The 24,525-nt window shown below is 53.3% G+C and overlaps 1 protein-coding gene across 4 annotated transcripts in view; it reads left to right on the top strand.

The window, feature by feature from the left end:
* Window positions 1-24,525, top strand: part of PLXNA2 (plexin A2) — a 160,012-nt gene that overhangs the window by 123,943 nt on the left and 11,544 nt on the right. For all 4 annotated transcript variants that reach the window (XR_008842366.1, XR_008842365.1, XM_056511326.1 and 1 more), the window contains exons 16-27: window positions 188-355; window positions 855-948; window positions 2,087-2,326; window positions 3,917-4,060; window positions 6,539-6,773; window positions 9,298-9,440; window positions 12,077-12,345; window positions 16,726-16,792; window positions 17,310-17,456; window positions 17,806-17,965; window positions 18,068-18,171; window positions 22,297-22,396. Coding sequence is in view for 2 of the 4 variants with exons in the window: in XM_056511326.1 (XP_056367301.1) it covers window positions 188-355; window positions 855-948; window positions 2,087-2,326; window positions 3,917-4,060; window positions 6,539-6,773; window positions 9,298-9,440; window positions 12,077-12,345; window positions 16,726-16,792; window positions 17,310-17,456; window positions 17,806-17,965; window positions 18,068-18,171; window positions 22,297-22,396 (1,871 nt within the window). In the remaining 2 variants the exon portion in view is untranslated. The remainder of the gene's footprint in view (window positions 1-187; window positions 356-854; window positions 949-2,086; window positions 2,327-3,916; window positions 4,061-6,538; window positions 6,774-9,297; window positions 9,441-12,076; window positions 12,346-16,725; window positions 16,793-17,309; window positions 17,457-17,805; window positions 17,966-18,067; window positions 18,172-22,296; window positions 22,397-24,525) is intronic.

The following is a 24,525-nucleotide window of genomic DNA, read 5'->3' as shown; positions in this document are numbered from 1 at the left end:
GGGAGGCAGCGCCGCTCCCATTCCTCCCGTGCCAAACCCTCCTGCCCACCTCAGGAGCTTCCCAGGTACCCGAGTGGGGCTGGCTGATGGCTCAGCCCTTCACTGAGCAGCCCCAGGACAGGACAAAGGCTCTTTCCTGCCCCTACACCACCACCCCATTAACACTGCCCGTTTCCCTCTTGTGCAGGCGATCCATGAACGAGATTGTTTGTGTGTCAGCACCCTCAGCCCACGGCCTGGGGGCTGTTCAGGTCTCTGTCAGCGTGGACAGGGCTCAGCTGGAGAGGACTTTGCTGTTTGAGTACATCGATGACCCCAAGGTGCAGCACATCGAGCCCGAGTGGAGCATCACCAGGTACCAGCTCTGACAGCACCTCCCTGGCTCTTCCCTGCTCTGGGGATCCTCTGCACACCCAGGCCAGAAAAAGGGGCAGTTTGGAAATGAACATCCTGAATGGGTCAGGGCTGGGCATTTCTGGGGTTTGATTTGCCTGGGGTTACCAGAGTGGTTGTGCTCAGCCAGGCAGTGACATCACAGCCTGCACCAAGAGCTTGGGCGCACAACCAAAAAAAATAAAGAAAAAATAAGGAAAAATAAGTAAGAGCTCATTAAAGGCTCCTTCCTGTGGTCCTGGAATACAGCAGAGCCAGCAGCCACCAAGCTGGCACCAAGGAGAGAGCTGGTGTTAATGAAAATGCAGTGTGAGGAGCAGGGTGGTCACAGCACGGGGACATTGCTGACAGCCTGGGCTGTTCCCATCCTCTCAAACCTGACCCTGCTGGTCTCTGGGGCTGGAGGGCAGGCTCTGTGCACAGCCCAGCCCACTGAGCAGGCTCTCCTGCCTTTCCCACAGCGGCCACACGCCCCTGACCATCACTGGCACCAACCTGGACGTGATCCAGGAGCCCCGGATCCGCGTCAAGTACAACGGGAAGGAGTTTGTCAACGTGAGTAGGGGCTGTCAGCTGGGAGCACCATCCTGCAGCCCCCTGCACGGGGCACTGCTGCCAGGGCTGCTGCCTGGGGGGTTTGCCATGGCACCAGCTGCTCTGGGGTGTTTCCTGCACTCCCCCAAACTGGGGACACTGGGAAGAGGGAATTCATTAAGCAAAAATGTGAAATTACCTCCTTCCCCTGTCTGTACTCTTTCAGCCCGTGAGTGAGAAACTGAGATGAACCCCCAGCTAAATGGGGACTAAGCAAGGTTCTTGTGTGTGCTACAAGTAAGAATTGTACCTCCAGGACTTTAGAAATTATTCTGATCAAGTAAAACTGAAATATATTGTTTCTATGCAGTGATCTTTGTGACTGAGTCTGTATTATCTTGGAAAGGGCAAATCACTTAGCAGTCTTTTCCTATTCCTTTTCTCCCCCTCAAGACCTTTTTCATCTGAGCTCTTTTTAAAAAGACATCTAATTTTGTTGCTAGCACTTGCAGTTATAGTGCTACAAAAATAATTCTGGAGACACAAAATTGAGTGAAATTAAATCTTTCACTTATGGAGGGAGGCCAAATGGTTGGGCTCTTGCTGCTTTACAAGGCAAGAGCCCCATGAATCAGTGATTTCCCTGCTCTGAGGGCTGGAGGAGCTGTGGGTGTCCTCAGCCCAGCTGGAGATGACCTTCATCTTCCCTCCTGCCCACCAGTGTCACACAATCCATCCCTTCCCTCACTGGCACTTGGGAATGGCCTCTAATCCCCTCCTCAGCAGGGAACAGGTATTCCCTATGGTCTGCTTCAGAGCTGGAGAGGAGGGAAGTGGAAAGAAATGGGAAAAAAATAAAGAAAATAAGTAAGAGCTGCTGTGTGAACCTTTAGCTCCACTGAATCACGGCTCATTTTAGGCTCACCCTCCATCTCTACCCCAGTGCCTTTGTGCTGGCTGGAGGAGGAGCAGATTACCCCAAACCACAGCACAGGACTCAGCAAGGTTGGAAAAAAAACCCTCTGAGTTCACAAAGCATCCAGCCTGGATGAAATATCTCCAGCTGAGCGTTAACCCACCGGCCTTCCCAGCCAGCAGAGCATCCCCGCCCGGCTCGGGCGGAGCGCTGCCGGCCGTGTCTGAACCCGCCCTCCCCCAGGTGTGCCGGGCGCTGAACGCCACGGCGCTGTCCTGCCTGGCGCCGCCGCTCAGCGCCGAGTACCGCCCGGGGCTGGACGCCGTGGAGCGCCCCGACGAGCTCGGCTTCATCTTCAACAACGTCCAGGCCCTGCTGGTCTACAACGACACCAAGTTCGTCTACTACCCCAACCCCACCTTTGAGATGCTGAGCTCCAGCGGCGTGCTGGAGCAGAAGCCGGGCTCTCCCATCATCCTGAAGGTAAGGAGAGCCCGAGGGGAGCTCCCAAAAACCCCAGAGGGAGGGAGGGATGAGGGGTTGGTTATCGCTGCTGTGGATCATGGAGTGCCTTAAGGAGAGCCTTGCTTAGCCTGTGGGGAGCTCCCAAAAACCCCAGAGGGATGGAGGGATGAGGGGTTGGTTATCGCTGCTGCAGACCATGGGGTGCCCTGAGGAGAGAGCCCCGTTCAGCCCGTGGGGAGCTCCCAAACCCCAGAGGGAGGGAGGGATGGAGGGATGGATAGATGAGGGGGTGGTTATCCCTGCTGTGGATCATGGAGTGCCCTAAGGAGAGCCTCACACAGCCCGAGGGGAGCTCCCAAAAACCCCAGAGGGATGAGGGGTTGATTAACCCTGCTGCAGACCATGGGGTGCCCTGAGGAGAGCCTTGCTTAGCTTGTGGGGAGCTCCCAAAAACCCTGAAGGGATGGAGGGAGGGATGAGGGGTTGGTTATCGCTGCTGTGGATCATGGAGTGCCCTAACGAGAGCCTTGCTTAACCTGTGGGGAGCTTCCAAAAACCCCAGAGGGAGGGAGGGATGGACAGATGAGGGGTTGGTTATCGCTGCTGCAGACCATGGGGTGCCCTGAGGAGAGAGCCCCGTTCAGCCCGTGGGGAGCTCCCAAACCCCAGAGGGAGGGAGGGATGGATAGATGAGGGGTTGGTTATCGCTGCTGTGGATCATGGAGTGCCCTAAGGAGAGCCTTGCTTAGCCTGTGGGGAGCTCCCAAAAACCCCAGAGGGATGAGGGGTTGGTTAACCCTCCTGCAGACCATGGGGTGCCCTGAGGAGAGCCTCGCTCAGCCCGTGGGGAGCTCCCAAAACCCCAGAGGGATGGACAGATGAGGGGTTGGTTATCACTGCTGTGGATCATGGAGTGCCCTAACGAGAGCCTTGCTTAGCCTGTGGGGAGCTCCCAAAAACCCCAGAGGGATGGACAGATGAGGGGTTGGTTATTGCTGCTGCAGACCATGGGGTGCCCTGAGGTGAGCCTTGGTTAGCCTGTGGGGAGCTCCCAAACCCCAGAGGGAGGGAGGGATGGAGGGATGGAGGGATGGATAGATGAGGGGGTGGTTATCCCTGCTGTGGATCATGGAGTGCCCTAAGGAGAGCCTCACACAGCCCGAGGGGAGCTCCCAAAAACCCCAGAGGGATGAGGGGTTGATTAACCCTGCTGCAGACCATGGGGTGCCCTGAGGAGAGCCTTGCTTAGCCTGTGGGGAGCTCCCAAAAACCCTGAAGGGATGGAGGGGGAGATGAGGGGTTGTTTATCGCTGCTGTGGATCATGGAGTGCCCTGAGGAGAGCCTCGCTCAGCACGTGGGGAGCTCCCAAAACCCCAGAGGGATGAGGGGTTGGTTATCGCTGCTGTGGATCATGGAGTGCCCTAAGCAGAGCCTTGCTTAGCCCGTGGGGAGCTCCCAAAAACCCCAGAGGGATGAGGGGTTGTTTATCGCTGCTGCAGACCCTGGGGTGCCCCAACAGAGCCCCGCTGTTCGCACGAGCTGGGAGGGAGGTGGGAGCTGGAGCACCGCGCTGCATCCTTGCCGCTGTTGTGTCCCCGTGTCCCCAGGGCAGGAACCTGTGCCCACCCGCCCCCGGAGGAGCCAAGCTCAACTACACGGTGCTGATCGGGGAGACGCCCTGCGCTGTCACCGTGTCCGAGACGCAGCTGCTGTGCGAGCCCCCCGCGCTCACCGGGCAGCACAAAGTGATGGTGAGGGGCCACCCGTCCGGCCAGCATCCCCTCCCCTCTCCTGCCCACCCTTCCTCCTTGGATACACTATCCCCCACAGCATTTTGGATTTTATGGGTGTCGAATTGGAATTTCAAGGTATTGGTGTGGATCAGCATGGAGAGACTTTGTCCTTCCCTAAGAGTCAGTCCCTTCTAGAAGGAAAAATGCCCCTCAGAGCCTTCTGGAAGGAACAAATCTTTCTGGCAGTGCCTTTGGCACTGGTTGCCATCCTTCCTCTGCGTGAAGTTGAGACCATTCCCAGTGTTCTCCCTCCTGGAGGGGTTTAATCAGCCCAGGGAGACAGACCTGACCTGCCAAGCGGATGGAAAGGTTTTGCCTTTTCCCGAGGCAGGAGCCAGGAACATCTGAGCGCTGGAGTGGTTGGATCAACATCCAGGAGAGCAGCCAGTGCCTCTCTCTGCTCTGGCTTTGGGCACTGCTGCTTCCTCTGCTCCTCTGCAGACCAAACCCCAGCTGCCGAATTGCCTGAGCACAGCCCAAATGAGATTGTAATTGTGATTTATTTCCCTTGAAGTTCAGCATCCAAAACATATTCAGATTATCACAGTGTGACTCCCAGAAGCTCAGCCTGGCTGAGAGCTGCTCACATCTGCGGCCAGGGCACATCCAAGAAAAGCCTGTCCTGGTGTCAGCTGCAGCCTGTTTGCTCCACAGCTCTCACGTGGGGCTTTCTGCCCTCTCAGTCACTCTGCTTTCTTGTCAGTGGAACCATCAGGGCCTTGTTCATGTCCACGGCTTACGAAAAGGAGTTGAAAGCTTATAAAATGAAAGTCAAACAGAGCCATCAGATAATAAGAACAAAGCCCAGATAGTGAAGGGCTGGCACATTTATCATCACTTGAAGCCTCACACAAGCAGCCCCCTCTGTGTCTTGCTGCTGTATACGCTGAGAGTTGTCTATAACAACAACAGAGACTTCTTGAGCTTTGAGGCTAAAGAAGCATTTTATTGAAAAACTAAACCATATTTATGGTGTGGTTTGCAAGTCTTGAACAGGACAGCAGTCCACTGGACAATAGAAGAAAAAAAGTCCTGTCATATAGCATGTGTGACAGTCAACACCAGGTGCTAATCTCTGTTTATTAATTCCTTTCTATTTACCAGAAAGTTGTCATCCTGGGAAAGGCTCAGGCCAGAGCTGAGAAACTGTCTCAGCTTGGGAAAAAGTTTCCCAGCATGAGAAAGAGAGCTCAGAATCTGAAAAAAAAGGCCTGGGAAGCCCTGCCTGGGCCTTCAGTGGTGTCCAGAGTGTCTGAAGGCGTTTGGGGTTTTCAGTGCCTGAGCAGAGGCTGCTCACAGAATCACAGAATCACAGAATCCCGGAATGCTGAGGTTGGAAGAGAGCTCCAAGATCATCGAGTCCAACCTATGTCCTAACACCTTGACTCAGAGTATAGACTATAACATGGCACTAAGTGCCATGTCCAGCCTTTTCTTGAACACTTCCAGAGATGATGATTCCACCACCTCTCTGGGAAGAGCATTCCAGTACTTTATTATCCTTTCGGTGAAAAATTTCTTCCTAACATCCAACCTATACCTTCCCTGACGTAGCTTGAGACTGTGTCTGGTTCTGTCAGTTGCTGCCTGATGGAAGAGACTGACCCCCACCTGTCTACAGCCTCCCTTCAGGAAGCTGTAGAGAGCAATAAGGTCACTTCTAAGCCTCCTCTTTTCCAGGCTAAACAACCCCAGTCCTTCAAACCTTCCTCATAAGACTTGTGTTCCAAGCCCTTCACCAGCCTTGTTGCCCTCCTCTGGACACGTTCTAGCATCTCAACATCCTTCCTAAACTGAGGGCCCCAGAATTGGACACAGTGCTCAGTGAGCATTCTGATCCCTAAGAGCCAATCCAATACAAAATACTAATTCTATAGCATTTGCATGCAGCCTATAGGAATCCTTATATTAGCATATCGTGTGACATTCTAAACTCTAAGATCTAATCTTTGGGTGCGGGTCAGTCTTTTGTGTCTTTTGGCCTTGCCCTCTGGCCAAAAGCATTGTTTAATTAAGAGTGGATTAGCTTCGGTGAGCCGTCCTATTGTGTACCTGGTTATTCAGTAACTAGGGCTTGGTATCTCAAACGTGGCTTTCACTTCAATTTCATTCATGGTTTCTATATGAAACATATAGATTTATTATTCTTCCAGAATATAGATTTTGTATAGATTATATAGATTTATTAGATTTATAGATTTTTATAGATTTGTTATAGATTTATTATATAGATTTATTACATAGATGATTTATTATATAGATTTATTATTCCTCCAGAATCTGAGCATTCATATTTGCAAGATTCCTCAGTTTCATCTTCTCCAACGCTGGCTCACACTCAGCCGGCTGTCACCCCCAGGTCCCTTTCTGCCTGTACACCGTTCCCAGCTTGTAGCGTTGAGGGGGACTCTCCTCTGAGCGTGCTGTGCCCCGCAGGTGCGAGTGGGGGGCGTCAGCTTCTCGCCCGGCTCGGTGAGCATCGTGCCCGACAGCCTGCTGACCCTGCCCGCCACCGTCAGCATCGCGGCCGGCGGCTCGCTGCTGCTCGTCATCGTCGTCATCGTCCTCATCGCCTACAAGCGCAAGTCCCGGGAGAACGACCTCACCCTCAAGAGGCTGCAGATGCAGATGGACAACCTGGAGTCCCGCGTGGCCCTGGAGTGCAAGGAGGGTCGGTGCAGGGCAGCCCGGGGCGCTCTGGGTGCTGCGGCTCCTGCCGGGGGTCCCGTTCGTTCCCCCAGGGCCCCGGGGGATGCAGCAGGGGGATGGCTGGGTGCTCCTTGGGGATTGTGGGTGGGTGTTCTTTGGGGGTTTGTGGGTGTTCTTTGGGGGTTTGTGGGTGTTCTTTGGGGTTTGTGGGTGTTCTTTGGGGGTTTGTGGGTGTTCTTTGGGGTTTGTGGGTGTTCTTTGGGGTTTGTGGCTGTTCCTTGGGGGTTTGTGGGTGTTCTTTGGGGTTTGTGGCTGTTCTTTGGGGTTTGTGGCTGTTCTTTGGGGTTTGTGGCTGTTCCTTGGGGTTTGTGGGTGTTCTTTGGGGGTTTGTGGGCGTTCTTTGGGGTTTGTGGGCGTTCTTTGGGGTTTGTGGGTGTTCTTTGGGGTTTGTGGGTGTTCTTTGGGGTTTGTGGCTGTTCTTTGGGGGTTTGTGGGTGTTCTTTGGGGTTTGTGGCTGTTCCTTGGGGGTTTGTGGGTGTTCTTTGGGGTTTGTGGGTGTTCTTTGGGGGTTTGTGGGTGTTCTTTGGGGTTTGTGGGTGTTCCTTGGGGTTTGTGGCTGTTCTTTGGGGGTTTGTGGGTGTTCTTTGGGGTTTGTGGGTGTTCCTTGGGGTTTGTGGGTGTTCTTTGGGGTTTGTGGGTGCTCCTTGGGGTTTATGGGTGCTCCTTGGGGTTTATTTGTGGGTTCTACTTGGGGTTGATAGATGCTCTTTGGGGTTCATAGATGCTCCTTGGGGTTTATGAGTTCTCCTTGGAGTTTGTTTGTAGGTTCTCCTTGGGGTTTATGGGTGTACTTTGGGGTTTGATGGGTGCTTCTTGGGGGTTTGTGGGTTCTTCTTGGGGGTTTGTGTGTGCTCCTTGGGATTTGTGGCTGTTCTTTGGGGTTTGTGTGTGCTCCTTGGGATTTGTGGCTGTTCTTTGGGGTTTGTGTGTGCTCCTTGGGATTTGTGGCTGTTCTTTGGGGTTTGTGGGTGCTCCTTGAGGTTTATGGGTGTTCTTTGGGGTTTATAGGTGCTTCTTGGGGTTTGTTTGTGGGTGCTTCTTTGGGTTCATAGGTGCTCCTTGGGGTTCATAGATGCTCCTTGGTGTTTGTAGGTTCTCCTTGGGGGTTTATGGATGCTCCTTGGAGTTTATTTTGTGGGTGCTCTTTGGGGTTCATAAGTGCTCCTTGGGGTTTGTGTGTGCTGTTTGGGTTTTGTGGGTGCTCCTGGGGTTTTGTGGGTGCTCCCTGGTGTTTGTATGTGCTCCCTGGAGGTTTTGTGGGTTTCCCATGGGCTCCCACGCCTGCCCCACCATGGGAAGGTGGCAGCCAGCCGTGGTGAGCAGCAGACACGGCTCTGATGTGCAGGGGATGGATCAGAGCTGATCCTGCTCGGGGGCCGTGCCTGGCTCAGTGCCCTGCTCAGTGCCCCTTGCCCGAGGGCTTCTGAGTGAGGGGCTTTCAAAAGGCACAGAGAGAGGGGGGCAGAGGGCTCAGACCCCCAGGTGGGTCCCAAGCAGGAGGCAGGAGGGTGGGAATCTGGGCCAGTCCTTCCTCCAGCCTAAGGGTCAGCCCAGAGCAGCAGGGTAGGGCTGGGAGTAGGGAGAAGCACCTCAAGCATTTGTTTCTGTGAAATTTTGGGTGTTGTTTGGAGTATCCAGAGCTGCTGCTTGGGAGTTTCCACAGGGACAAGTCCTGTCCCTTGCAGGGAGGCAGCTGAGCCCCCCTCACCCTGCAGGTGAAGGTGGATTTTTGGGGATGCTGCTGTTGTTTCCTGCATCCTCCCACCTGGGAAGGGGCTTCATCAACCCAAGTAAAATAAATAGCTGCAGATTTCATAGCAGAGAGAGAGAGAGTTGCATTGGATTTGTTCAGCTGATTTCAAGAGTAGCCTTGAAAGCACAGGACAAAAATTGAGATATATTGAGGAGAAGCCACAGATTCGGTTTGGCACAGCCCAGCTGGGGCACAGAGGCTTCCCGAGCCAGCATGTCACACTTTGGAGAGGGAACACGAGGAGACACATCCAGTTGTATAACACAGTGTTAGGGGAGGAAGAATGAATCCTTTCCTGACCCCTGCAGCAGCTCAGATTTGATCTGCATCAGATTTGATTGTCTTGGCAACTGTTGACAGAGGAGGAAAACAAGAAGAAAGGAAAATAGGGGAGGCACCGAGTTATGAAAACAGATCCTTGTTTCTCTGTGCAGCCTTTAAAGGTGTTTTAGGTGTGTGTGCACAGGTGTGAACTGCATACAAATTAACCACAGCTTTGTTCTCCCTCTCTGCTCTGAGCAGCGCCTGCTCTCCCACCCTGGCTGCTCACACCGAGTCTCCAGGGGTGTCTGAGCTCCCTGGGACCCTCCCCTGGGCTGGCCCCTCCTGCCGTGCCCACGGGGAGAGCAGCCACCCAGCCCTGCCCGAAACCATCTCCCAAAACCTCCCGGAGGAAGGCGGGAGAGTGGAGCTCTCCTGATCTCTCCCTGAGCCGTTCTCTCCCCCTGAACAGCTTTTGCCGAGCTGCAGACGGACATCAACGAGCTGACCAGCGACCTGGACCGCTCGGGGATCCCCTACCTGGATTACCGCACCTACGCCATGCGGGTGCTGTTCCCCGGCATCGAGGACCACCCCGTGCTGCGGGAGCTGGAGGTAACCGCGGCTCTCCGAACGCCCCCAGCCCTCGGGGAGGGCAGCAGGAAGCCCTGCAGCACCTTTATGGCTCCACACCACACGCTGTTGGATGCCCTGGGGTCAGCAGGCTGAGCCCCGGGTTCGTTCTAACTCCGAGCTTGGAGTTTTATCTCCTCCCGCATCGCTGGACTCCTCTTGGTTTCTCCTCCCGGTTTATTGTTATTTTATGGGGTTTTTATCGCTTTAGGGCAGTGGCAGAGCAGGGCAGAGCAGTTGTGGTGTGCTTTAAAGTCTTCCTAAGTGGGGCAGGGGATGCAGAAGTGCCCGGAGCATCCTGCCCGGAGCATCCTGCTGCTGTTCCCTCGCGTGTCCACAGGAGGGCAAGGAGAATGCCCAGCATCCCAGCCTCTGAGAAAGCACCTCCATCTCCCTGGTTTTCCCACCAGGATGTGTAAAAAATATACAAAAAGGTTTCACTGGGAGTACAGAGCAGTTGGGAGCGTTCAAAGGTCCATCAGTGCACCTGGGCCCTGCTCACTTGGGAGTGGCCAAGAAAAAGGATGGGACTCCATAAACACCATCTCATACCTGGGATGGGGCTGGGATCCCCACCCTGGGATGGAGCTGCCATCCTCCATGTGGGATGCCCCAGTAAATCCTGAAATCCTCCTCACAGACCAGGGCTGGATGTAGAAGGGAGGAGCCCTGCTTGCTCCAGGGCTGGATTCCTTTTCCAGGCAGGCACTCCCACCACTAAAGCATTAATTAGGGTTCCTTTCCTCGGCCACCAGCACCAAGCAGTCGCTGTGGTGCTGCTAAAACAGAAGCAGCCTCTCCCAGCCCGTTCCTGCTCCGAGTTTTCCAGCTCCATGCATTATGTTTGCTGTTGGAGTTGCCAAAGAAGCTGATGCTCCAGCAAACAAATATGAATGCTTCTTTTTTACTCATGAAAAACAGAATTGCAGAAGTGATAAATGTGTTGCCAATTACACAGTTGCTTAATTATGTAACGTTAGTAAAACCAATACATAACTCTCCAAGATGTTTGGTAAAGAGTTGCTTCGTGCAGTTCATCATTTTCACTTGTAATGAATTACTTGAATCCGCAACTGGCTGAAAGCCTCAATTAATTTTTTACTCTTGGCCCATAATAAAGCAATAGTCTAAATTAGTATTTAATTTACTTACAAGAGTGTCACTTTTTGTGCAGAACAAGCAGAACTGGGTGTCATTTCGGGGGCTGTTAGGCTCAAACTGCTGCTTTATGGCGTGCACAGAGTGCAGCTCCCAGCCAGGATCCAGGGGAGCTGTGGAGGGGGAGCTTTGCTCAGGATGGACCAAAACCACATCCAGGGATGCTGGGACCTGAGGGATGGGTGCAGCCAGGGTTAAACCATCCTGTGCACACTTCTGATGCCCCCCAGAGTGAGAAGGACGTGGAACTGCTGGAGCAAGTCCAGAGGAGGCCAGGAAGTTGCTCAAGGGAATAGAAGAGGCTGGGAGAGCTGGAAATGTTCAGTCTGGAGAAGAGAAAGTTGTGTGGAGACCTCCCAGCACCTCCAGGGTCTGACAGGGTGACAGGAGAGCTGGAGTTGGAGCTGATAATCAGGAACTGCGGGGACAGGACAAGGCAGAATGGATTCAGACTGGAAGAGGGCAGGGTTAGATGGAATATTGGGAAGAGGGCAGGGTTAGATGGAATATTGGGAAGGAATTATTCCCTGTGAGGGTGGGGAGTGTCCAGAAAAGCTGTGACTGCCCCTGGATCTCTGAAGCCAGGCTGGAGCACCCTGGGACAGTGGAAAGTGTCCCTGCCATGGCAGGGGGTGAGATGAGATGATTTTCAATCTCCCTTCCCTCCCAAACCATTCCCCGCTCCTGTGATTCCCTCAGTGCTGGCAGGGTGACCCCAGGACAGAGTGACAACAGGGCAGGGTGACCCCAGGACAGAGTAGCCCACAGGGCAGGGTAACCCCAGAGCTGGGTGACCCCAGGACAGGGTGATCCCACAGGGCAGGGTGACCCCAGGACAGAGTGACCCCAGGGCTGGGTGGCCCCAAGACAGGGTGACCCCACAGGGCAGAGTGACCCCAGGGCAGGGTTACCCCAGGGCAGGGTTACCCCAGGGCAGGGTGACCCCAGGGCAGGGTTAACTCAGGACAGGGTTACCCCAGGACAGGGTGACCCCAGGGCAGGGTGAGCCCAGGACAGGGTGACCCCAGGGCAGAGTGACCCACAGAGCAGGGTGAGCCCACAGGGCAGGGTGACCCCACAGGGCAGGGTGACCCCAGGGCAGGGTTACCCCAGGGCAGGGTTACCCCAGGGCAGGGTGACCCCAGGACAGGGTGACCCCAGGGCAGGGTGACCCCAGGACAGGGTGGCCCCAGGACAGGGTGACCCCAGGGCAGGGTTACCCCAGGACAGGGTGACCCCAGGGCTGGGTGGCCCCAAGACAGGGTGACCCCACAGGGCAGGGTGACCCCAGGGCAGGGTTACCCCAGGACAGGGTGACCCCAGGGCAGGGTGACCCCAGGGCAGGGTGACCCCACAGGGCAGAGTGACCCCAGGGCGCTGCAGCGCTGCCCTCCCATCCCTTGTCCCCCTGTCCCCTTGTCCCCCCCCGTGCCATGGCTGACACCGTGCTCTCCCTGCAGGTCCAGGGGAACGGGCAGCAGAGCGTGGAGAAGGCCCTGAAGCTCTTTGCCCAGCTGATCAACAACAAGGTGTTCCTGCTGACCTTCATCCGCACGCTGGAGCTGCAGCGCAGCTTCTCCATGCGCGACCGCGGCAACGTGGCCTCGCTCATCATGACGGGGCTGCAGGGCAAGCTCGAGTACGCCACCGACGTCCTCAAGCAGCTGCTCTCCGACCTCATCGACAAGAACCTGGAGAACAAGAACCACCCCAAGCTGCTGCTGCGCAGGTGAGGCCAGCACGGGGCTGCCAGGAGGGGTTTCTGCGTGGGAAGGGCTGGGAGGGGCTGCCCAGGGAGGTGGTGCTGTCTCTGGTGTGCTTGGCAAGGTGGGGATTGATCTCTGATTGTGCTCAGTGCTCTCTGAGGTCGTTCCCAAGCTGATGAGTAGCAGGATTCTGTGACCTGAGGGCTCTGCAGGGGCTGGTGTTTGAAGGGAATCTCGGCTCTCCGTGGAGGATTCCCACCCATTTCCTCACCTGTCTCCAGGATGTGGGGTTAGCTCCCTCTGGGAGGTCACAGATGGCTGGGCAGGGTCTCAAACCAGATTCTCTGGCTCTGCCTGGCTGGAGAGCAGCGTTTGTGTGCCAGGAGCTCCAGGATGGATTGAGCAACTCACCCAAGGCAGAGCTGGGAAGTGGCGCCAAGAAAAGAGGGAAAAGATGTGCATGAGTGTGGGGAATAACAGTGGGCACAAGGAAAAGGCTCCTCCTGCTCTCCACATCCTTGGGGTCCTGCAGAGACTGGCCTTGGCCAGTGCTGCCCCTGGGCTCTGCTGGCACCCTGCTGGAGAGAGGAGAGGATTTCACAGCTCCAGGAAAATTTCAGGGGTCCCTGCAGCCACAATGAATATACTTGACAGGAAATTGCTTTAAATCTGGCTGTGTTTGCGGAGGCAATAACTCATCTTGGCAAAGGAAGCCGCCTTAATTTCCCCCGTGGCTTGACGAGTCGCTGGGAAGGCGTCTTCTGCCTCAGCCATCAATAATGACTTTTCCTGGCTCTCCAAAAAACACAGGGATGGCAATAAGGGCTGTGCCCCCTCCTCCCTGCACAGCCAGCAAGGAGTCAGGGCCATGGGCTGTCTGTCCCTGGGGCTGTCTGTCCTTTGGGCTGTCTGTCCTTTGGCCTCTCTGTCCTTGGGGCTGTCTGTCCCTGGGGCTGTCTGTCCTTGGGGCTGTCTGTCCCTGGGGCTGTCTGTCTCTGGGGCTGTCTGTCCTTTGAGCTGTCTGTCCCTGGGGCTGTCTGTCCTTTGGGCTGTCTGTCCTTTGGGCTGTCTGTCCCTGGGGCTCTCTGTCCTTTGGGCTGTCTGTCCCTGGGGCTCTCTGTCCCTGGGGCTGTCTGTCCCTGGGGCTGTCTGTCCCTGGGGCTGTCTGTCCCTGGGGCTGTCTGTCCTTGGGGCTGTCTGTCCTTTGGCTTCTCTGTCCTTTGGGCTGTCTGTCCCTGGGGCTGTCTGTCCCTGGGGCTGTCTGTCCTTTGGGCTGTCTGTCCCTGGGGCTGTCTGTCCTTGGGGCTGTCTGTCCTCTGTCCTTGGGGCTGTCTGTCCCTGGGGCTGTCTGTCCTTGGGGCTGTCTGTCCTTTGGGCTGTCTGTCCCTGGATCTGTCTGTCCTTTGGGCTGTCTGTCCTTGGGGCTGTCTGTCCTTTGGGCTGTCTGTCCTGCACCAGGATTTCCCCATTGCAATTTGGATCTTCCCAGGGATGGGGCATCTACCACCAATCTGGGCAATTTGGGCCAGTGTTTCACCACCCTTATAACAATTCCTGCTTTATATCTAGTCTCAATCTACTCCCTTTTAGTTTAAAACCTTTTTCCTTTCCTAATACTCCAGGTCCTATTAAACCTTGGGCTGGGAACCTTTCCCAACCCTGTGCCCGACTGTTCCAGCCCAGCCTGGAACTCCTTGCTCTGACTTAATAAGGAGTGATCAGCCATGAAGTGAAACACTATTTTTTAAAATGTTTTGAGCTCTCTGGTGGCAGCAGTTGATAACTGACACTCAGTTCTTTCCCTCTTTCTTCCTCTCTCTTTCTTCCTCGACTGCCCCTCGCGGGAGACAGCAAGAAAGTTGACGTTAAATCAAACAGCTGCTCTGCTTGCTGGCAACAGCAGTTTGGAGACCTACATAGAGCAGGGAGAATTAATAAAATACATATTTATTTTTGAGGTTCTCTCAGCTAGTTTTGTTTAGGTTTGTTTTCTTGCTGGTGCCTCGGGAAGCTGGCGGAGCAGCCACGGCCGGGTGTTGGTGTCAGGCTCCTCTGGAAAATCATCTCTGGGTCGTGCTGTGCCCTCCTCCTGTGGCCAGCATGACAAGGGCTTGCTCCAAGGCTAGGGATCCTCTCTGCCCTGGGAATCTCCAGGAGCTTATTTTTTTATTTTTGGAGCAAATCTTTAAGAGCATCCAGAGGCCGGCGATGGCACAGAGCGCTGCTGGTTGGGGCAGCTCAAAACCTGGCAGCAGATTTGGGGCTCAGCAGATTTTGGGGCTCAGCAGATTTTGGGGCTCAGCAGAGCCCTCTGTGTGTAGGAGGAAGGCCAGGCCCTAGGCTGTGAGGCAGTTTCCCATTTCCAAGGCACAGGAGGGCAGGGATGCTCCATGCAGCCATTCCCATGGAGGTTGAGAGCTGCTCCTCTCCCAGCCAGCACAGGGCAGTGAGGATGAACCCAGTATTGACTCCACTGCTGTCCCCAGGACTGGGGCACTGCAAATGTCTCATGGTCATGCTGTGCTGGGAGGAGATTCAGTGCTGGAAGCTCAGGAGAAATGGGATTGGACAGGGATGCTGCCAGGGGTTTCTTTGTGCTGCTCTGTTCAGCTGATCTGGGATTTCTGATATAGAAATAAAAGGGAAGAGCCAGGCCTGGAGCATCCCATCCCATCCCATCCCATCCCATCCCATCCCATCCCATCCCATCCCATCCCATCCCATCCCATCCCATCCCATCCCATCCCATCCCATCCCATCCCATCCCATCCCATCCCATCCCATCCCATCCCATCCCATCCCATCCCATCCCATCCCATCCCTCTCCTGAAAATGCCCCAGCTTCTCTGTCTCTCCACATTTTATTTCAGTGCTTTTTGCAGAGCTGGTGTCAGCCATGAGCAGCCCACAGGGACAGGACACAGCAGCTTCACTGGGAGGGCCAATTCTTCATTTAGTATTCCATTAACAACGTAGTTTATTAAATTAATATTCCCTCCTGAAGTCCTGAATGCATTATTTTCTGAGTTTTTCACCTCTTCTGTGCCTTGTGTCACTGCCTCTCCATTTTCCAGGGCTGTTTGGAAGGGTTCTTGTTCTTCTCCTCTTTAATTGGGTGCCTGAAATATTTCAAACAGGTGATCCATGTGTGTGTCAATTTGTAGGATGAAATTTTAGGCAGCTAATCAATTCAGGCTTAAATTCTTTGGGGAGGTGCAGACGTTTTCATGAATTCCTGACAGATGTTGCCATCCTAGGAGATGATGGATGATGTGACCCCAGGTCTGTTGGCCAACTGGTGTCAGTTTTTGTTTGTTGAAATCTCTGGCTGCTGCTCATTCTTGATCTGCTTGGCTCTGGAATCAAGCCCTGTGCTTCTTTGGTGTGTGCTTGTAATTCCTAGAACTCAGAACGCTGTGGGGACTCACAGCAAGAGGCAGATCCTCCTTTAAGGGGAAGAATGGGGAAAATGGGTCTGGAGTGAGATGTGACCCTGTCCAGGTCAGGGAGGAGGTGACCTGGTTCATGGTGAGGGATCAGTCCCCAGAGGAAGGATGCAGGGAATTGCATCCATCCCTCTTTGCTTGCTGGAATTTGGGCCAGATCCTGGTGTCCAAGGCTGGTGGTGCTGAGCCAGGCAAAGCCATGGTCACTGCTGGCCAGGTCATGGTCACTGCTGGCCAGGTCATGGTCACTGCTGGCCAGGTCATGGTCTCTGCTGGCCAGGTCATGGTCACTGCTGGCCAGGTCATGGTCTCTGCTGGCCAGGTCATGGTCACTGCTGGCCAGGGTCGTGGTCACTGCTGGCCAGGTCATGGTCACTGCTGGCCAGGTCATGGTCACTGCTGGCCAGGTCATGGTCACTGCTGGCCAGGCTGCACCACAGCAGCTCTTCTCTGCACAGGGCTGGGGCTCCAATCTGAGACACCCTGCAGCCATCCCATCCCAAAATCCCATCCCAAAATCCCATCCTATCCCAAAATCCCATCCCATCCCAGCCCATCCCTTCCCAAAATCCCAAAATCCCATTCCAGGAAAAGGGGCTGTGGAGCTTTACGGGAAGCCTCTGGACCCTGCAGAGGCAGCGTTAAAAACCCCCATTAGGAGGCATTGTGCTGAAATTAGAGATAATCTCGGGCACAATGTGGGGAGAGGACACTGGGTGGGACTGGGGAGAAAGCTGCAATTTCGCTGCCATTGTCGCTCGGCTGTCCCTGATTGCCAGGAGCTGCTGTAAATCCCAGTGATTTACTGAGCCAGGCTGCAATCTGCGCCCCGTGCGAGGAGCCGAGTGTCACCAGGCTGGTGTCACCAGCCCCATCAGGCTCCTCCTGCCCCGGGGGGCTGTGCCAGGCGCAGATTTGGGGGCTCCGTGTGTGATGTTCCCCCTCCTGCCTCCCCAGGACCGAGTCGGTGGCCGAGAAGATGCTGACCAACTGGTTTGCCTTCCTGCTGCACAGATTCCTCAAGGTAAGGGGGGCTGGAGCGGGGACCCCGCTGCTGTCACCCTCCAGCCACCCCCGGGGTGCGTCTAACTCATCCAGCCTCCAAAAAAATGGAGTAGCAGGGATGGAGAGGTGGAAATGTGCGCTGGGGCTGCTGCTCCATGCTCACAGCCTCAGGTGTCCCGGAGTAATTCCCACTAAAGGAGGTTCTGTTTCACCTCTGTGGTACCTGAGGGAAATCCTCACGTCTTCATGCCTCAGCTTCCATAGCTTTTAACTTAATTTGTGGCTTTGGAAGCCCCGCTGAATTTGCTCCAGGGGAGTGAACAGAGAGATGGAGATCTCAAATTCCATTTTTTTACAGCCACGTAGATCCAGGAGGGGTTTGGCAAAGCCAGCAGCGGAGCAGTGGAGCTCCCGGGTTTGGCTGTGGCTCTGCACACGGGCTAAGGATGGAGCCAGTGGGACCCTGCTGGGAGCAATGGAGCCCCCAGGAGAGGCACCTGCGCCCTGTGTGACTCTGGTGGCCTCCTGTCGTGCAGGAGTGTGCTGGGGAGCCGCTGTTCATGCTCTACTGTGCCATCAAGCAGCAGATGGAGAAGGGCCCCATCGATGCCATCACGGGCGAGGCGCGGTACTCGCTGAGCGAGGACAAGCTCATCCGGCAGCAGATCGAGTACAAAACCCTGGTGAGTGAGCAGCGCTCAGCCCTCAGCCGTGCTGGCCCTCGGGGCAGGGCTCAGGAGCTGCCCGGGGTGTGAGCATTGCTGGGCCATAGGGACCCTGTCCCAGCCGGGTGTGTCCCCACTCTGCAGGTTTGGGAAGGCAGGTGTGGGGTGAGTGTTTTATCTCCCTGTGCTCTGGGCATTGTGTGACAATGGACACCCAGGGCTCCCCTCCCGGCAATAATTGTATAAATATCATAGATGCAATACCAGTGATGCATTTAGGGCTGCAGGGGGGTTTTTATGGGGAGAGGTTGTTGTGACACGTGGTTACACGTCTCCTTTAGAGCATAGCGAGGTTCTTCTCTTGCAGATCCTAAACTGTGTGAACCCAGACAACGAGAACAGCCCAGAGATCCCCGTGAAGGTGCTGAACTGCGACACCATCACCCAAGTCAAGGAGAAGATCCTGGACGCCGTGTACAAAAACGTCCCCTATTCCCAAAGACCGAGAGCTGTGGACATGGATTTGGGTAGGAGCTGCCCTGCCTGGTGGGAGGGGGGTGACCAGAGGGGCTGGGGGCGATTCCTGGGGGGGTTTTCAGGCCCCTCTGACCTGGCTGTCCCTGTCCCAGAGTGGCGGCAGGGCCGCATCGCCCGCGTGGTGCTGCAGGATGAAGACATCACCACCAAGATCGAGGGCGACTGGAAGCGCCTGAACACCCTGGTGCACTATCAGGTGAGGGACAGCCCCCCTGACAGCTCCCAGAAAGCTGCCAGCAGGGAAAAGAACCTCAGGAACCTCATTCCCAAGGGTCTCATCCGCCCAGGCAGACAGGGAGGTCACGGTTGTGTGATAAGCCAGAAGGGTTCCATGTGCTCCAGCATTAGGGGGGGACAGCAACCTTGACACCGAGCTCAGAGGAAGCAGCAGAGTTGAAAATTGGCTAAATTAAACCTGCCAGCCCTGGGAGAGAGGCAGAGGGAGCAGTGCAGGGGCTGAGCTGACACTGCTGGGGGAGAGGGGTCTGGGACAGCCTGGAGAGCAGCATGGGGGGCCTGGGGCTTTGTTTGGGGGTCTGGGACAGCCTGGAGAGCAGCATGGGGGGCTTGGGGCTTTGTTTGGGGGTCTGGGACAGCCTGGAGGGCAGCAGGGGAGGCATAAAGTCACAGGAAAGTGGAGCCAGGCAGTGAAGATGCTCAGACCTGGTGGGTGAGGAGAAATCCTTAGAAATTCTTGCCATCTTTAGCTTCTCTATAGGGCAGAGTCTATTGGGAAGGGCTTCTTGCAGTGTGAAAGATGGGATGAGAGGGAGCTGAGGAAGGTTTGGTTAGAGGGAATCCAAGCAAAAGATGGGAGGAGAGGGAAGGAGGGGGCTGAGGAAGGTTTGGTTGCAGGCAGTCAAAGGCTTTCCCTCCCAGCATGTCTGCAGCACAGGATAACTGCATTAATTGGGACCTGTAACCTACTCCTGTCCATCAGCACCTCCCCAGAAGTGTTTAGTATTTAATCTGGCATCTCTCCCTGTTTATCCAGCATCTCCAGTCCATCAGGCTGCCTCACGCTGGGGGACTTGAATGGGAGCCAGTATTGACAGGAGCCCTGCAATCAGGGAGTGAGGCAGCAGAGTGCCATCAATATGCACAGTGCATGTTAAAATGCACCTCCAGGGTCAACTTCTCCAAGCAGCCCCCAGGATTTAAACACAGATTACCGTGAAATGTCAGAGGAGTTGCTCAGATTAATTCCATTGTTCCTAAAAATCTGTTTTACCTGACAGTTGCAAGGGATTAAGCAACATGCAGGGAAGCAGCGAGACTTTATTATGCCTTGATCTTTAAAAGTCATCGTGAGGAAGTCACAAGTGAAAGCTGTGCCTGTCTGATGTGTGCTGGATGCTGGGGGAGGGAGAACTTTCATTCCAGTGCCTGTGGGAAAACCTGAGCCAAAAGCTTCCTCTTAAAATAAACAAAATCCTCGCAGCACTCGAGATGCTGCAGCTCTTGCTGCCATCTGAATGTCAGGTTTGCTCTGGAAGAAAGGAGAATTGGCAGCCAGACATCCAGCCAGGGAGTGACACGAGTCTGCCTGCTCTGGCCTGAGCTCTGCTCAGCCCAACGGAGCTGTCTCAGTCGTTAAAGAGAAGCCAAATTCTTTTAACTGCAGCAGAAATCCTGTCAAGGCAAGGCTTTTGCAAAAAGATATACTTTGTTGGTTTTTTTTTGTTGTTGTTGGTTTTGTTTTTTTTTTTTTTTTTATTCTTACCAGTTTGGGGTTTTTTTTCTGCTGGAGTAGAAGTTTCTATTAGGTATCAAAAATACAGATGTTCCAGGACTACACAGTAAAACAGATACCTGGGTAAAGGCCCAGCTTTAAGAGGGTATAAAATCACTGGAGTTCCAAGTGCTCTCACTGTTTAACAGGAGTGTGACACATGAACCAGGTGTGGCTCAAACCATTAAAATAAATGTGGATTTCCAGAGGAGTAGTAAAGATGATTCCTAGAAAAGAAACGAAGGCTGCTTTGCAAAGCTCTGCCCATCTTTTATTCAGAGCTGTTTTGTCTTTATTCTGCTCTGCAGGAGCATCCTGCAGCTCCAGGTGTGTCCCTTGGGCAGGTGCTGGCACCTGGGAGGCTGCAGGAGGGGCCAGAGCCCTGCTGGTCCTCAATTCCCTGCTCCTGATTCCTGGGATTCAATCCCCACCGCCCCAGAGCACCCTCCTCCTCCTCACCGTGCCCTCAGGGGGGTGATTTCATCCCGAGGGTTTCCCAGCTCCACACCTGGACCCTGCATTTCGACACCTTTGCTTTTGTTTTCTACATTAGAATCACAAAACCACAATGCATTTTTCATGGGAAGCCTTCACATACAAAACCCAAATTGGAATTAAAGAGAAATATCCACTCTTCTAATAGTTTTGAACCACTTTATGAAATTATAGGGAGAACTGTGCACCTCCTGCTTATTTCTTCATTTATAAAAATAGATGTGTAGCTTAAATAAGTGTAATTCTTTGTTAAATTCTCTGGAGCTGTTACACAGGGCAAGGATTTGTGTTACATTTGTGTCATATCCTTTTGGTTTCATGGCTATTAAACTCCGTGGGAGAGTCCTACCCCGTGTGGTTTCACTCAGGAAAAATGAAACACTGAATTTAATATCGAATGATTTACAGTGGCTCACGCAGGGTTAACTCAGAGGCAGCAGAGCATGAATACCTGTCAGCCCCTTCGAGTCTGGAGAGGCCAGGAGACCAGGAAACTGCTTTAAATGAAAAATTGGAGGAGAAAAGGGAAGGTTTGGGTGGAAAATGAGGCTCAGGAGGCGAGGGTGGTGCGGGTGGAATTGTCATCGTGCCCTCGCTGCTCCTCACAACACAGCTCCATGGCCTGGGCTCCCTTCTCCCCCTGCCCAGGCTTGATTTCCCCTCCTTAAGGTGGTTTGAGCCCCGTGTTTCCAGCTTGTAGAATAATCAGAATATTTATAAAGTTGTGCAGCAGGCAGGCAGCTCGGAGCGCGTCCCGGGGGTGCCGTGGCAGCGCGTGCTCCACCTGAGGCTGATCTGCAGCTGCTGGGGCTGAGCTGACAGCAGCCATTCCTCCCAAAATTTACAGAGTGAGAGGGCTCCTTTGTGTGTGTGTGTGTGTGGAATTTTTAGTGCCTCTCTCCCAGTTAAGCACAGCCCTGGTGGAAGTGGATCCGGCACGGGAGCACCCTGGGCTCGGGTTTCTCCCTGGTGAAACGGAGCTGAAGTGGCAGCTAATAACAGCCTAAGAAAATAATATCAGCACTGATCACTTCTTCCACTGACTTAATAAATTGGATGAAGTGAGGCAGGAGCAGCAAAGGAAATAATGGAGGTGTTTGGAGTGTTTTGCTTAGAAAAATCTCACTTTTGTGCCGTGAAACACAAGTAACCATTATTTCCACTATCACCAGCAATAATAATAACTCAGAGTTCTGTGAAACCTCTCATCTGGATGGAGCCCAAAGCCTTGGAGGCAGCACAGGTCGTGGTGTGCAGCTCCCCTTGGTGCTGCAGATAGGGTACAAACCCCTCAGATGGGCCCAGTGCTGAGCCCATCACGAGATTCCTGGCAAATAATGCAGGATTTAGCCCCAAGAAGCAATTCCTGCAGCAGGAAGAGACATTTCTTTTGTGCTGAGCCTCTAAAACCTGTCTGCTGGGCCCTGCAAGCCGTGGGGACTCTGCTCCCTCACTGTGCTGCACCACAGGTCACAAGTTCAAAATTAAAAGCTACTCAGGCCCATTCCCTGGAAACCTGCAGATCCTTAATTAAGGGGAATAAGTTAGAAAACTTCCAGTGACTACCAGATTTATAGGGAGGATAAAATTAAACATGGCTACTAAAATCTGCTGTAACAAAACCTTGTTAGTGCTAATGTTCATTTATAGTTTGACTTCCCAGTGTTTAATTCCTTCTCTGGAGCAGTAAAGGGATAACAATTAAATACCCTGAAAGATGGCTTTATGACTTGCTCTGCTGTAAATCAAACTTTTAAAGTTCGTAAAAATTGCTAAAATAAAAAATGGTTTAATAGGAATGTTTTATGGCCCATAACGTTATTACAGCCCTTTTATTCCCTCTGCATTGTTACTTTAATTGGATCACAACAATTCTTGAGATTCTCATTTTTATTGGGTAAGGCATAATCTTAAATCAGAACGACCAAAAGCATCTTCACCACATCTTTTGATTTATCCCTCATTTCCTTCAGGCTCTTGCAGGGCTCAGCCAGGCTGGGAGTGTGTCCTGGACTCCCCTCCCCAGGATCTGCTGGATCAGGGACCCAGGGTGGGCAGGAATCCCCCTGAGCTCCTCCTGCTTTGCCTCCCCAGGTGTCAGACCGCTCCGTGGTGGCTCTGGTTCCCAAGCAAACCTCCTCCTACAACATCCCTGCCTCTGCCAGCATCTCCAGGACATCCATCAGCAGATATGGTGAGAAATGGGATGGGAAGGGATGGCTCGTGGACACACACTGGGATTTAGGTGGGGAAAAAGCAGCAGCGATGTTGTAACCCAATACTTAGAGGTATAAGGAACGTGTTACCCTTCCCAGGTCCCTATCCCATTGGCAGGAAAGCCACAGGGGCCTCTGTCCTCCCTGGTCTCTCCTGTTACCCTAACTCCGTGTCCACATCCTATTGGCTTCTTTCCAAATCCCCTCCCTGACCTTTTCCCTAAAAAAGTCTGTTAGCTAAAACCCTAACCCTCTTTGTTCTGGAGTCATCATGCAATAAACCAGAACCCTGAGAAAGACAAAGAACCTCTTTTAAATTCCTTCGTTTATCTAATGTAGCAAACTCTATCTCCCTCAAAGTAAGCAGCTAGGAGAGAGTTAGTGTGCTACACAGCTTCCCCCAAAGAACCACCCAAAACAAATGTAAATCCAAACAGAAAAACGTCCCTGGCTGCTGGTTTGGATTGCAAAGGCTTCTCCAGCTTGGGAGCAGCAAAAGGACCAGGGAAGGTGAGAGGGGGGAAAGGAGCTCCAAGCACAGGAGCAGCCTTTGGGAATGTGGGAATTGGGAAAGTCCTGAGGGCTCAGAGGGGATGGGTGATGCAAGAGAGCATCTTTGAGCCCTTGTCCCTGAGCAGGGCTGTGGCACAGATAAACCTGATCCCTCCCCCATTTCCTCCCCAAGTGCAGGATCCTGAGCTCAGAGCTAATGGGTCACAAATGGGGAAGGGCAATCTTAGCACAGAGTGCAGGGATGTGCACACCTGGGAATTCCTGATTTGCATAATAGAAGGGCTCAGCACATTCCAGAGGGTCCCTGAAGATGCTGCAGCCTGAGAAAATGAGCCTGGAGGTGCCAGGTGCACGCTTGGAACACTAAATCCACAATAATTGTAATAATAGACTTCCATAAAAGGCAGCAGTGGCAAAATCTCTCGAGTGCTGATCTTTCATTATCGTTCATTTCACAGAGTGTTTTACCAGCAAAAAGTCTCCTGACAAAGCCATCTCCTCCTCCTGTTTATAGCTCCCAAAATAATGTTGGTTTTTAGCTCGAGCAAGTGTTCTGAGGAGCCCAAACCAGGGGAGTCTTGAGGTAAAATCCAGGAGAAAAGGCATTTCTGCCATCCAGGTACAGCCCACAAGTGTCCAACACATCCCACAGCCCAGGTGATGGAAAATCCAAGGCTGGGTCTCACAGCCTGAGCCCTCAGTGCTCATTGATCTCTGTCAGCTGCAAAAGCTTTTGCAAAGCACCAACACGAGCGATCATTGCTCATGTTAAGATTAATATTTCTAATTGTGCCGGCAGAATTTAAATTAGATACTTATTTACTTCCCCTGTTATATATCAGTACAGAGATATGTTTAAAAATAGAATTACTGCATGCTTCCTGAGCTGTCCCCCTGTCTGTCTCCTTAATTATATCAGTTGGAGCACTCATTTATCTAAGCCTTAATCAGGGATGAAAATCCAGCTACTTTGGTAATGACTTGAGTATTTCCCTCAGCTGATTTACGATCGATCCCCACACTCCTGACGAGGAGGGTGAGCAGTGAATTGAAGGCTAAACTTGAGAAAATGCATGAGATTCCCAGAGAACAAAGGAATCTAGCAGGAGGAAAAATCCAGCAAGGCACATTTGGGCTCCTCAGCCTCGTGTGTGGTCCTGGAGACACTGGGGATCCAGGGAGGGACATTCTTTGGGAAGTGAAATATATAAATTAACATATTTTAAATTTAGATTTAGATTTAGATTTAGATTTAGATTTAGATTTAGATTTAGATTTAATAGTGCCACATCCCCCCATGGTTTCTGAGCAATTGAGGGAAAATTGTCTGGTGCCCTTGCAGCTCCCTTTTCCCTGCAGGGACAGCAGGAGGCTGGAGCTGCTCAGCCCAGGGGCAGCACAGGGTGCAGGACTGGCCTCAGGCTTTGCTGTTGATGCTCAGCTTGAGTCCTCACTGCTCTCCTGAAAACCTCAAGCAGTTTCTCCTGCCCTCTGTGCTGGCTGTGCTCCTCATTATTTACAAAATCCTGAAATCAGGGCTCTGCTTCTGCAGGAGTCGGTGTCTGGGGTCAATGTGACTCAGGGAGGATTTTTG

Source organism: Oenanthe melanoleuca, chromosome 26 (assembly GCF_029582105.1).
Source record: "Oenanthe melanoleuca isolate GR-GAL-2019-014 chromosome 26, OMel1.0, whole genome shotgun sequence".
Taxonomy (NCBI): Eukaryota; Metazoa; Chordata; class Aves; order Passeriformes; family Muscicapidae; genus Oenanthe; species Oenanthe melanoleuca.
The sequence above is the reverse complement of the archived record's forward strand: the minus strand, read 5'-3'. Positions and strand labels throughout refer to the sequence as shown.